This window comes from Gouania willdenowi, chromosome 13 (genome assembly GCF_900634775.1).
Source record: "Gouania willdenowi chromosome 13, fGouWil2.1, whole genome shotgun sequence".
Lineage (NCBI taxonomy): Eukaryota > Metazoa > Chordata > Actinopteri > Blenniiformes > Gobiesocidae > Gouania > Gouania willdenowi.
The window spans coordinates 3947702-3960577 of record NC_041056.1 but is presented as its reverse complement, the minus strand read 5'-3'; the positions used below and the strand labels follow the sequence as shown (position 1 = coordinate 3960577).

The 12876-nt window shown below is 38.9% G+C and overlaps 1 protein-coding gene across 3 annotated transcripts in view; it reads left to right on the top strand.

Moving 5' to 3' along the window:
* Positions 1–12876, top strand: part of cog6 (component of oligomeric golgi complex 6) — a 61801-nt gene that overhangs the window by 34553 nt on the left and 14372 nt on the right. For 2 of the 3 annotated variants that reach the window (XR_003675372.1, XM_028464873.1), the window contains exons 18-19: positions 71–150; positions 5671–5835. Coding sequence is in view for 2 of the 3 variants with exons in the window: in XM_028464873.1 (XP_028320674.1) it covers positions 71–150; positions 5671–5818 (228 nt within the window). In the remaining variant the exon portion in view is untranslated. Of the gene's footprint in view, positions 1–70; positions 151–5670; positions 6121–12876 lie in introns of those variants that run through there. The other variant, XM_028464872.1, reaches the window with a different exon arrangement.

Here is a 12876-nt window from a genome sequence, read left to right as displayed (position 1 = left end):
TAAGAAAAACACCTGAAACCATGAGGGAAACATTTACACGCTGTCTTATCTTTCCCACTGACGACAACAGCTCCAGTTTGATCGGTACCTGTCTTCGCCCGACTCGTTTGTGATGCCGCAGCTGAACTTCCTCCTCAGCGCCGCCATCAAGTGAGTTCCATGAACACGTGTAAGGATTATATACGACAGTGCAATGTTTACGTGGAACGGTAAATGTTTGCTTTGTTACGTTTGACCCAAAAATAGAGCGTGAGCGTCAGCTGAAACTGTGTTCAACACTCAATGGTTTCCAGCTGTAACACACCATCATTACTGCATCCTAAACAAAACACTCCAGTAAATGCGTGAGGGGGGGTTGAGGGGGGTGGGGGTAAATTGCCGAAGCCGTCGACACGTTGAGATTGCGGTCAGCGGGATGGCCTCTGTTTGTCTTGCTGATCACAAAATGCAACGGGCTTTTAGCTCTATCCAGCCCCTGCCTCAGAGAGCTCTTTGTGCGAGTTAGGTTTACGGGGAAGTGCAGCAGCCTGGATGAGCACTCTGTACCTCAGGTTAATGTTTTCTATTAATGGACACGGGAGGACTGATAGGCAGGACGCCATTAATTAGCTTCTGGTCCATTTCTCACTCACATACTCTCCCTGAAATCACTCCTCTCGTCTTTGTCTTTTCTCTCCATCTCAGGCCTCTTGCAATCTTTTCCCATCTGCTTCTCCTCTCACCTAAACACACAAATGCACCCTCTCCCATCTCTCCCATCACCTCCATCTCTCCCATCACCTTCATCTCTCCCATCACCTCCATCGCTCTCACAAAGCGTACATACGCGTAACAAGGATGTGAAGTTGAAATACCCCCTCATCTCACATCTCTCAATGCAGTGAGAGATGTTCCACACTCCATCGCAGTGCTACCTTGTTCTCCGTGGACCAATTAAAAATATATTATAAAGGTATACAAACCCGTATAACCAGTAGGAATGACTGTAAACCAGTATAACCAATTTCAATGTGTACAAACAGTATTAACCAGTATAAACCAGTATAAACCATTATAAACCAGTACAAACCAGTATAAACCAGTACAAACCATTACAAACAAGTATAAACCAGAAAAAACCACTACAGACCAGTACAAACCAGCACAACTGATGCAAGCAGTATAAACCTGTATGACTAGTATAAACCAGTATAACCAAACTTGTATAAACCAGTACAAACCTGTACAAACAGTATAAACAATACAAACCAGCATATCCAGTATAAACCAGTATGACCAGTACAAACAACCAATACAAACTGGCATGACCAGTACAAACCAGTATAATGCAATATAAACCACTATAAATCAGTACAAACCAGTATAACCAAACCAATATAAACCAGTAGAAAATAGTATAAACCAATACAAACCTGTACAAACCAGTTTAAATGTCTATAACCAATATGACTGTAAACCAGTATAAACCAGCAGAACCAGTACAAACCAGTAAAAACAGTATAAATCATTACGTTTACAAAGTACACACGTAGTGGTAATGGGGATGTGAAGTTTTACATTGCCCATCATCTAGATACAGCTGTAGATGTTCTCCACTACTGTGCTAGCGTGTTCTCTGTGGACCAATTAAAAATACAGTTTCTCCAGAGCCTGAGTGGGAGGAGTCCAGGGTGTTCCCACTGTGTCCTCCAGTCCTCTCACTGGGATCCAGTATACACTCTACTATATATACTGGGCTGCACCAAGAAGGCAGCAGCTCCATTTTTGCTCACTTCTCGACAAATCTTATAAATGACATTAAAAAAAAAAAAATGAAAATATTTTTAAAAATCGAACTTAATGCATTAAAAATTCAATTTGGCAAATATTAAAGTGTGGGAACTTCAGCCCATCACCAGATGTTGTACCTTGTCTACAAATCAACAAATCATGTTGGAAAAAGGGTTAAAGCAGTGTTTTTCAACCTGTGGATTTTCCTGAAATGTTTATTTATTGATAAAAAATATATATATACTAATTATTATTGTTCATTATTATTATTATTGAATTCATGTTGGGTGTGGGATACATATGTATGTGTATATACGTATATATGCATATGTGTGTATCCATAAAATGAAGAGTCCGTCCTTAAGACTGCTCTACTGTAAAGTGTCTTGAGATACCATTGGTTATGATTTGGCGCTATACAAATAAAGATTGATTGATTGATTCAGTTATTATTCTTTACCACACACAATCTCAAATAAAAGTATTCTATGTCAGAAAACAGTTGCATGGGTTTCTTGAAGTTGAAAGATGTTTGAAAAAAAGTATTCTGTACTTTCAATTTCTCAAATATAATTCTAGTTAAAATATGTCTGAGCTGTCACATCTCATCACTTTGTGCACTAAATAATCCTGTTTAAAAGAACTAAAATGTCTCTACGGTCGACAGAAATTTGTGATGTAAAAATGGGGTCAAGGCCTGAAAAAGGTTAGAAACCACTTCATTAAAGGATTTGTATGTGTGTGTGTGTGTGTGTGTGTGCGTGGGCAGAAGGCTGCTGGGGTATCTGTAACCATATCCATAGATGGCAGTGCGCACCACAGTCAGTCACTTTTTAGTTTGGATTCAGCAGAAAACATTCAGTGGTCAGTGAAGCCTCCAAAAGCAGTAAATCCTCACTCATAGCTGAGCTGTTTCACTTGTTGATTCAGTACGACACAGCTCGACATTCTTGACCCTGTTATGAGAAGTGGATCATATTTATGAAATGCATTTTTATAAACCTGAAGGAAGAGATCCTGAGAAAAACAGTCCTTTGAAATAAATGATCAATACTGTGAATTCAAATCTAATTTAAAGAAGCTTCAGCAATTACTACTGTTTGTTCTTTGGTTATTCTGTTTCAAAACCAAATCAAAATAACAAATAAACAGTGTGGTTATTTTATTTTTACGGCCTTAAAACCAAAGCAGAAATACAGAAACAACAAAAACCAGAAAAGCAACATTTCAGTTCATTAGAGGGGTGTTTCCAGAAAGAGGGTTCAGTTCAAACTCTGAGTACGTTTGGGCTCAAATGAGGGAAACTCTGAGTATCCCATTCCTGAAGGCGAGGTATGTTCTTCTGAGTCTGTTACCATGGTAACATTCTCCATGAACCGAACCTACTCGCTGGCAGGTTTTGTCTAAGAAACCCTGGGTTTCTACCTGGCTCCGCCCACATGAACACCGCTTCTCAAGGAACACTTTAATGAACCTTGACACTCCTCTCTGACACACATTGGTAACATCACACACCGCAGACGTGCTCACATCATTACTAATGTTGTGCTGAGTTACGTGTTTTTGCAAACGGTCATTTTCTTTATAACATTGTGGATACAGAGCATTTAGGGAAAGACTGAGAGGTTGATCTGTCTGGATACAAACCTGTGGCAAATGTAATGGGGACATGTCAGTTTAAATGAATACACATTTAAGGCTCGACATTAACTTCACATTTTGTATAGCCGTGATAGTTTGAAAGTTATGGTGGCGCAGCGGTTAACGAAGTTTGCTTGGATGCGTGACGTCGGAGGTTGGAATCCAAGCTCTGTCATATTTATTAATGACGTCTTATTTGGACGTCCAGACGACTCTTTATAGCCACTGTAGTGGGAGGGCTGTACACTTCCCCAACTTACTGTGGTCAAATGAAAGTGGATTACTCCTTGAATACCAGTTATATTTTGATAAGCGCATTGAGATGACTTTGTTGTAATTTGCGCTATACAAATAAATGAATGAATACACCTTTTAAATTTTTTAATTACATTGTGTGAACTCTGTAAGTTGAGCATTTAAACCGTAAGTACAAGTGGAGCTGTCTATGATAAGTGCTGTAAACCTACGGCTGTAGAAGAAGTCATCAGCCCTCTCAGTGCAGCAGCCCTCCCAGCGATGCAGCCCCGCCTCCTCAGACACATTTTATTCATATTATTCCCCGATCGTCACGTCACTGGAGCAATGAAGTGATGAAGCGTCCAAAAAGTGTGACTATTCACGGGCGATTTAAGCGACTATAGTCGCTGAAGTGGCGTTCTGTGTGAACACTTTTATAACAGGCTCATATTCCACAAACGCCGGCTTATTTCACCCATGGAGGTGAAATAAATCACTCTTTTCCGGGTAGTTGCCATGGTAGTTCGTGTGGTCTTTGCTCAATTGATGATGGCTTTTTATTGCTCTCGTGCACACAAGTAACCCAAGGTTTACATACTCAGGGTTGATTGACACAATTCATACCAGTATCGGCCGATGCGCAAGGCTGCAATATTGGTATCATAACGGAAGTGAAAAAGTTGTATCGGGACATCCCTATCCAGGAGTAGAAGTCCACCCCCGTATGTGGGTCCCTCTGTGTAATGAGCTTAAAACATGAAGCTCTTGTCCATAGTTTCCCCATAAATATCCAGAAATCACACAAACATCATCATCATTATTTTTTTAATCATTATTATTATTTTTTTTCTTGTAATGACGTGCGTCGTGTGTTTTTGAGTGTTTTGTGTATTTTTATTTCCATTTTATGTTTTTGGGGGAGATTTTGTATGTTTTATTGAGCCATTGTGTGTATTTTTGGAGTAGTGTGTATTTTTTGTTGTTTTGTATGTGTGTTGTGTGTTTTTAGAGTAATTTGAATTATTTTAGTTATCTTTAGTGTATTTTTGTTATCATTTAGTATTTTTACTGGATTTTGTATGTTTTTATTGAGCCAGTTTGTGTATTTTTGTAGTGGTGTGTATTTTTTGTTGTTTTGTATAATGTTTCTCATTTCGTAATACCTCTAACCACTAATGGCAGCCGTCAACACACGGAAGTTGATCACAAGAAACGAGGAGCACCAGTAGATTTGTTACACCGAACCGAACAAGATTTAATTTTTAGGCCGGGCTACCGGACTCAAACCCCCACTCACTTTTTTGTTGTTGTTCCTGTTGCTGTTCTTGTTGTTGTTGTTCTTGTTGTGTACACTAGTTAAAATCACTACTCCTCTGTTATTCGTGAACGGATTGGGCTGAAATTCGGTCGGTATAATCTATGGATGTGTACGCATCGACGCTCGGAGCCTGATTTTCAATTTGGGGCCCAGGGGGGCCCACATACCGATATATAAATGGGGACCATTACCCCCCCATACATGTCGGGTGCCCCATTTTTCAAATGACTACTCCTACGTTAGTTCTCGTTAGATCGGAATGCAGTTTGGTATGAATATTCTATGAATGAATATGATGAGACGCTCTGAGCCCGGGGGCCCACCAGCCATTTCCAGTAATTCCCAAATTAATGGGAACATAGTCGTGTGCTATATCGTTTCAAAGGTAATTCAACATAGATTTAGATTATGCCTCACACAATTAGATTAGGGGCCCAAGAGGCTTTTTTTGGCAATTTCCCTAAAGTTGTTTTCTCATTTATTTGCGAGTCAAATATTGCAACAGTTGGTGATACTGAATCATTGACACATACTAATATATGAATGGGGCCCATTACTATGTATGTGCCACAGGGGCGCCAGTAAGTAAAACAAAGTCAGTAAGTCAGTAAAACAAAATATGTGTTATTTTGATTTGGTTTCAAAACACAAATTTTACACAGATTTTCAGCCTCTGATTTTTGCTTTTTTTCCGTTTGGTGCAGGGAGCAGATTTTCCGTCAGTCCACAGAACTGGTCTGCAGAGCTTACGCAGAGGTTCACTCTGCTCTAACCAGTGCAACCAACTCCTACAAAGAAGCTGAAAACCTGGTTCCCAGATCCCCTCAGCAGGTCCAGACCCTGCTGTCCTGAAGAAGAAACCGCAGCAGGTTATTTATACAGAACACCAATGTATATAAAAGCAGTGATAAATAATAGGGTTTTCTTTGGGACATACGTATGGGATGTGGGAACAAAACATAAATGTATATACGTAAAGTCGTCTGTGTTGGTGAAGCAGAGAACATTCTATTTCTTGCTGTTTTTCCTTTTTTTTTTTTTCCTCCGTGTTTTTTTTTCTCTTCTTACATCATGCTGTCCTCTGGTTTTGTAACCGTAGAACGGAATTCTTTTTTAAACTAAACGTATTGAAAAAAATACGTTAAAATTCTCAAGGTTTGTCCAGAGTTTTTTTTTTTTTCCTCCCTTACCAAAAAAGTGGTGATGGAAAAAATCCATCCAACCGTGACAAAGGCAACCTCAGAAGCTCCGGCTCCTCCGACAACGTCATGTTTATTTTCATCTCCGTGTTTTGAATTGTAGAGATTGAAATGGAAAATGTGTCTTTTTGCCCTCACACAGCTGGCTGCGGACTGGGATACACACACACGCTGGAACTTTCCTCATGCACAAAAAAAGCAAAAGCAGCTTTTATGTAATAGTTTAGTAAAATAGACATTTTGAGGTAATTCAGGTCATTTAACTCTTTTTCAGCGTTTGTTCTTTTTCCCTCTCACTTTTCTTTTTTTTGACCGATGAATATTTATGACCAAATCCAACACCTTCCCAGTTCAACATGATCCCCATTAAACTGGCCAGACGAGCATTAAACCAGAGTGAATATTGATCGAGGCTGTTGTTATGGCCACTGCTTCAACACACCAAGTTGTATTTCTGCTCTCTGACATCAAGGTTCAGGCAGCGGTCCCAAAACTTGGCACCGGTGCCACTTCTGAGTCCTAGGATTTCCCCCAGCTTTCCGGATGTAACTCGCGTACGGTTGGCAGGGACACTGAGTACCCGGCGGCGTAAATGGGATACCACAAAGTTCAGCATCTGGACCGATACCTTTAAATAGACACGCTGGAGTTTTCCAGCTTTGCTTTGACTGTGGTGAGAGACGAGGAGTGGGTTTTTTAAAGTCTGACCATTAATAACAACAGTGTGTGACATTGTTCACGATACAAGCTGTAGATCTGAGCAGCTCTAATGATCAGGTAGTAGAAGTAGTCACTGCTCTGAGGTGCATTCATCCCATCATTGGCTCCATAAGACAAGTTACTAAGCTTTAGTTCACTGGAGCGTGAAGCCAGCACACGTTTGGACTGAAGGATAAAAACATCTTTACTTTAAACTTCTGCTTTAATCACACAGAGAACACATACAGTTAGTTTACAGGAAAAGAGTTCAACAACCTTTCCACACAGAAACATCTCTGTATTTTTCTTTAACCTGGTTAAGTAATGCTTTGTCATTTGTGTATTTTTGTTCTCATTTTGTGTAGTATTGTTTGTTTTCTTGTTGATTTTGTGCATTTTTGTGTTTCATGTGTGTTTTTGGAGTAATTGTGATTATTTCAGTTGTCTTTTGTGTATTTTTGTTATCATTTAGTGTTTTTTTTTATCTGTTGTTTTGTGTTTTTTCTTGTAATTTTGTATGTGTGTCATGTGTCTTTGGAGTCATTTTTTAGTTGTCTTTTGCATATTTTTATTATCATTTTGTGTATTTTTGGAGTTGTATGTATTTTTTTGTTTTGGATATTAATTCTCATTTTGTGTGTAATTTTGAGTCATTTTGTGTAATTTTGTTGCTTGTTTTGCATAAAACAATATTATTATGTGTATTTCTGTTATTGTGTATCGTTTTGTGATCATCTCGTATGTTTTTGGAGTAATTTTGATATATTTGGTTATAATTTTGTGGGTTTTATTCTGATTTTGTATGTTTTTGTGTGTTTTTGGCATTACTGTGTGTATTTTTGTTATTGTTTTTGTATATGATTTTATTTTGTGTTTCTTTTTTGTTTGTCTTTTGGGTCATATCTTGTAATTTGTTGCCATTTTGCATAATTTGTGATTTTGTGTATATCTGTTATCATTTTGTGTGTTTTCATTGTTGTTTTTCTTTTTTAACCGTTTTGTGTGCTTTTGGAGTCATTTTGATACATTTAGTTGTCCTTTGTGCATTTTTATTGTACATTTTTGGTTGTGTTTTTTTTTTTCGTAATTCTGTGTTTTTTGAATCGTGTATTTTTTTGATATTTGTATCATTTTTGTAACCTTATTGTGTGTTTTTGGAGAGAATCTGATTATTTGATTGATGATCTGTGTGTCTTTGTTGTCATTTTGTGTGGGTTTTTTTTTTTTTTCTTCAGTCATTTCGTGCATTTACTTTCAGAGCTTCACAAAATAAGTCTGTGGCCCCCGGGCCTCCAGTTGTCAAGACTCTTTTACTCTATTATTGATGGTTAAAGACGGTTTTGCTACCAAAAGGTGTTTGGATGTTATTAAGAACAATATTATATTGACGTATGTTGAATTGAACGACTTCTTTGTTAAACACGGAACGCCATTTATAATGAGGAATATTTTTATCCTCTAAAATCTCATTATTTGTAATGTACTGTATATATTTAATTTGTCTCTGGCTTTCATCTGTTCAGAAACATTCCTGAAATAAAAGCCCATTGTGTCTAGTAAAGCCAATACGGCTATTGTCACATTGAAAGGTTACTCTCAGGCAAAGCTCTTTTTCTTTGGAAGCTCTTATGTAATTTGTCTATTAGCACCGGGAGGGGAACACTGAAGTACTGACCTGAAACCACAGTGCACAGTAATTAATTTTCTTTTTTTTGAGGGTCTACCAGCCCCATTACCCTAATCAGCTTTTCATTCACTCCACTCAACACAGTCACACAAAAAAAAAAAAAAAACCATCAGAAAACTGGCTCAGGAGTCATATCTCACTGCCTGTGGGTTGGACTCATAGAAAGCAGCTATGACTGCTCGTCCTCGTCCATCTGGCACCGCATTGACAGACAAATCCCATGGCTGACCAGTTGCATGTCCAGGTGGCCTGATAAACAAAGCATATCAGACTCAGAGAGGCTGAGCGCGCTCTGTTTGGATAGATTGTGGGATGAGATGGGAGCACAGATCTGATTGGCTGGCTCTGACAAAGACTGGCCAATGACGAAGCTGCGTTGCCCCTCGCGCTGTCAGGAAAGGTCGGACCCCCCGATGGTGCCCCAGAATGCCTGTACAGTATTTCACGTGGTGTTGTTTCTTCCTTGTGCAACTTTTTCCTCACTAGCATAACTTTGTTGCTTTACCCATTAATCAGACCTCAAACTCCAAATATTATCCGACTTCGAAGGCTTAATTCAGGGGTGTCAAACCTATTTTAGTTCAAGGGCTAAATACGGACCAGGTCCATCACAAGCTGACCGCAGGTTTTAGACATAAAAACTAATCATTTAAACATTAATGTGTGTAAAGTTTGCACTTCCAGTTAAAAAGTATGGAAGGCATCAACTATATCTAAGCAATAAGTGGCAGATATCAGTCCCAACAGGGTCTTCACTTTCAATTTCCTAGATTTTGTGAACAATTTCTGTTCAATTAAGGGAAACATTATTAAATTAAGAATTTGGAGGGTTTTTTTCCAGCTGTCAAACATTAAAAATGACTGCAATCATGCAATAAAAGCACCGGGAAAACTGTGAGAACCTGCTAATATTGTTGAGTTTCATTTACACAATGATTCATGTTTTCTCTGTTGTTATGACTTTCTGCTACGGGCCAAATCGGATGCTCTTAAGTGCCTGATTTAGCCCCCTGGCCTTGAGTTTGACACGTGCCTTAAAGCTGCAGTATGTAAATAAATGTTGGCATCATTTGGTCAAAAATCCATGATCATCTTTGAGGATATTGTAATCCAGAGTCTTCTGAGTGGACAGTGGATCTGTTATCCTTCTCTAGCTTTAGAAATCCAGGAGCATGACGCTGGACTTCACCCAATCAGAGATCTTTCTACCAACAGAGTCGATGCACATTCATGATCTGAGAGTAGGGAAAGTTTATTAGCTGATGTTCCAGAATTAGTCTCCAGTGCGGCTTTTGGCACAGCGGTTACACGGCAAAGCAAGAGGAAAAGAGAAGACCGAGGTTCAGAAGCAACAGAATAAAGGCACAAATGTGTTCAGGAGGAACGGACTTCGCGGAGGTTCCTCTGGCTCTGTATTGTGGCAGACCGCGCGATCCGCGTCGGTTTGCCCCACATAGCGAGTCAGAGAGAGTGATGTCAGACGGGATAAATAGCTTGTAAACCTAAGAGAAACATTTTCTAAGGTGACGAGAACAGACACAATTAATTTGCAGCATGGATGTGGAGTGTCTGCTCTGATCAGCTGCTTGTGTGTGAGGAGCGGCTGTGACTGTGAGCCTCTTACTGTCCTCGCAGCAGCGAGACAAAGTCTCTACATTTGTTTACTAGTTTCGATGGAGAAAACAGTCACAAAGAGTTCCACAGTGTGCATGTTCACGCAAGCATTCACAAGAAGACCAGTAAATTTTATTCAGGAGGGGAGGTGGAGCGCCTCACAATTCTACATACTGCAGCTTTAATTAATCACAATGGAATCATTTTCATTGCTTTTATATTCACATCTTACGTCGATAGCCATTATTCCACCAGCACACGAAACACATTCCTGAACCTGAGAGACAGACCGACCTATTCACACCCAGTGAATAAAGAACAAGGACATGTAACAAATTGAGTGTGACTAATGGCTCTGTGAGTAATCCAACATGCTGTCAATCATTACTCACACACACAACAGTGTCTTCACTCTGATTGGCCCACATGTGGCCCTGCTGTGCTCTTCTTCAAAGCTCAGTCCCGTGACTCCCATCATGAGGCCAAAAAAATGGGCCAGTGTGTGAAGGAGAACAGTGATTACATGAATGAGGGGGAGGGGGGGGGGCGGTGTTCTTGTCACTGGGGTCACAGCTTTGGACCCGGTCTATACCCCGCTTTCATGTGTCCCGCTCAGGCACAGTAAACAAAAGAATCCAAGCCTAAGCTATGGCTGCATGTACACACAGTTGTGTTTTGATGGGGGGGGGTTCAACAGCAGGGGGCTCTGAGCCAATCACAGGTGGCGTCCGCTAGTCTGTCGCTCACTGCGTCGTGGTTTATTATCATAGTTTTGAAAAATGGGACTAATTTGACTTTCTTTCTCTTGGAAAAGAATCATAGGCTGTGTTGTAAAGTCATACTAATGTAATAAGTATGTAGTGTGTTCACATTACATAGTATGGAAAGGTTAAGTATGCGAGAAATATATTCTATAATATGGGGACATTTCCTAAGTATGTGCGGTGAACACACTAACAAACTCAACTGTCCCATGATGCATTGCAAGCGGAATTTTAAATTGGTTCTGGGACCAGCTTCAAGCTAAAAATCAAAAATCCCCTTTTCAAAATAAAAGCATATCTTCTTGTCTTTCATTAGTTTTTAACCCATTTGTAAATAGGGCTCTTGTTTTGAAGTTAACCAGAAGTTTTATCAGGTGGAGGGTCTTCGAAATGTCGGCATGAAATATGTTTACGTGCGTTTTATGGATCAAATGAGCACATGTTGATATTCTACTTGGTCACTTTCTCACTTTCAACGATGGAGAATCAACCTAATCATACTTACAGTGGTTCAAAATGTTTTTCATCCCGTGTACCCCCTTTGCATTTCTGTCAAATCATGTGTACCCCCTCTTCATATCATAAGCATAATGTCATATGCTTTTTCACTTGCGGAACGCCGCGTTCTCCTAAACCTCTAACTGTGATAACAACATTGGTTCTATATTAAGGCTTGATCTACAAACGCCAACAATGAATGTAATTTAAAGTGGATTTATTTTTTATTTATTTTAAATATCATGTAACTTTTGTGATTAAGTAAATGCAGTTTTTTTGGAAAATATAGCAAATTTTTGTGTGATAAAATGTCCCCTACAGCATAAAATAATCATGTTTCAATAAATGACAGTATTTTATTCAACAATAGTACTGTTAGTTTGTTGTGAACTTGTCCAAAAAATAGCTTAAAAAGGAACTAGGAACAGTTCCCAATTACTTCTGAATGAATTAAATCTTTCTGCGTACCCCCTGCAGTGTGCTCCTGTACCCCCACATGTGCCCACCGTGCATACACAAAACGTTTCCCGATATAGCATACTGTATATCCAGGGGTTTGTCACGTACTCAACCTTATCATACATCAAACTTAGTATGAATAGTACGTTAGTATGACTTTCCAACATGGCCGTAGTCCATCACACAGCTAAGCTAAGCTAATTGTAAAATGCTAGTAGAGATAGTACATCTCACAACGGACTTCAACTTCATTTTCTTTGTGTTTGATCTACAGTATATTAATGACAGATTTTTATTGTCATTTTCTACCTCTGCCAAAGAGGAAGTCATATTTTTACCAGCATTTGTTTATTTATTGTCTGTTAGCAGGATTACGTTAAAAGACTCCTTACGCCATGGAAGATTCCATTTCATTATAGAGGGGATCCTGATCAATGTATTGATTCTGGATCACTTTCAAAAATGGAAAAATCTCTCTCATCTTTGGCAAAATTTCAAAAATTCATATCTCGGATCCAGTTTAGGCATTTCATCACAATTATTCCAACAACAAACATAAAAAACTAGTGGTGGCCCATACATGTGTACATACCAGCTGTGTTGTTATTACTAGGGATAGACTTTTATCATCAAAGTCTTTTAAGTGTGAATAATCATGGCACCAATACCAGGATCAATGATCCAGATTACTGACATTATCAGATAGGTTGGCGCTCTCACTGTGTCCTCTTGATATTTTATTAATTCTTATTATTGACATCAGCGCTTTCATCTTAATGACTAAATGAAAGAGAGAAGAAAAAAAAATCAAAGTCAATTTTGTCAACAAATGAAAGTGAGACTGAAAAGCGGCTCCAGCAGATGTTAATAAGTTAAATTATTAGTAGGTAGTAGTATCATTGGATAATAATAGATCACATGATCAACGTTGAACCTAAATCAAACTTTAGTAAATTTAAAGAAAATACAGTAATACCTGCAAGATAAACA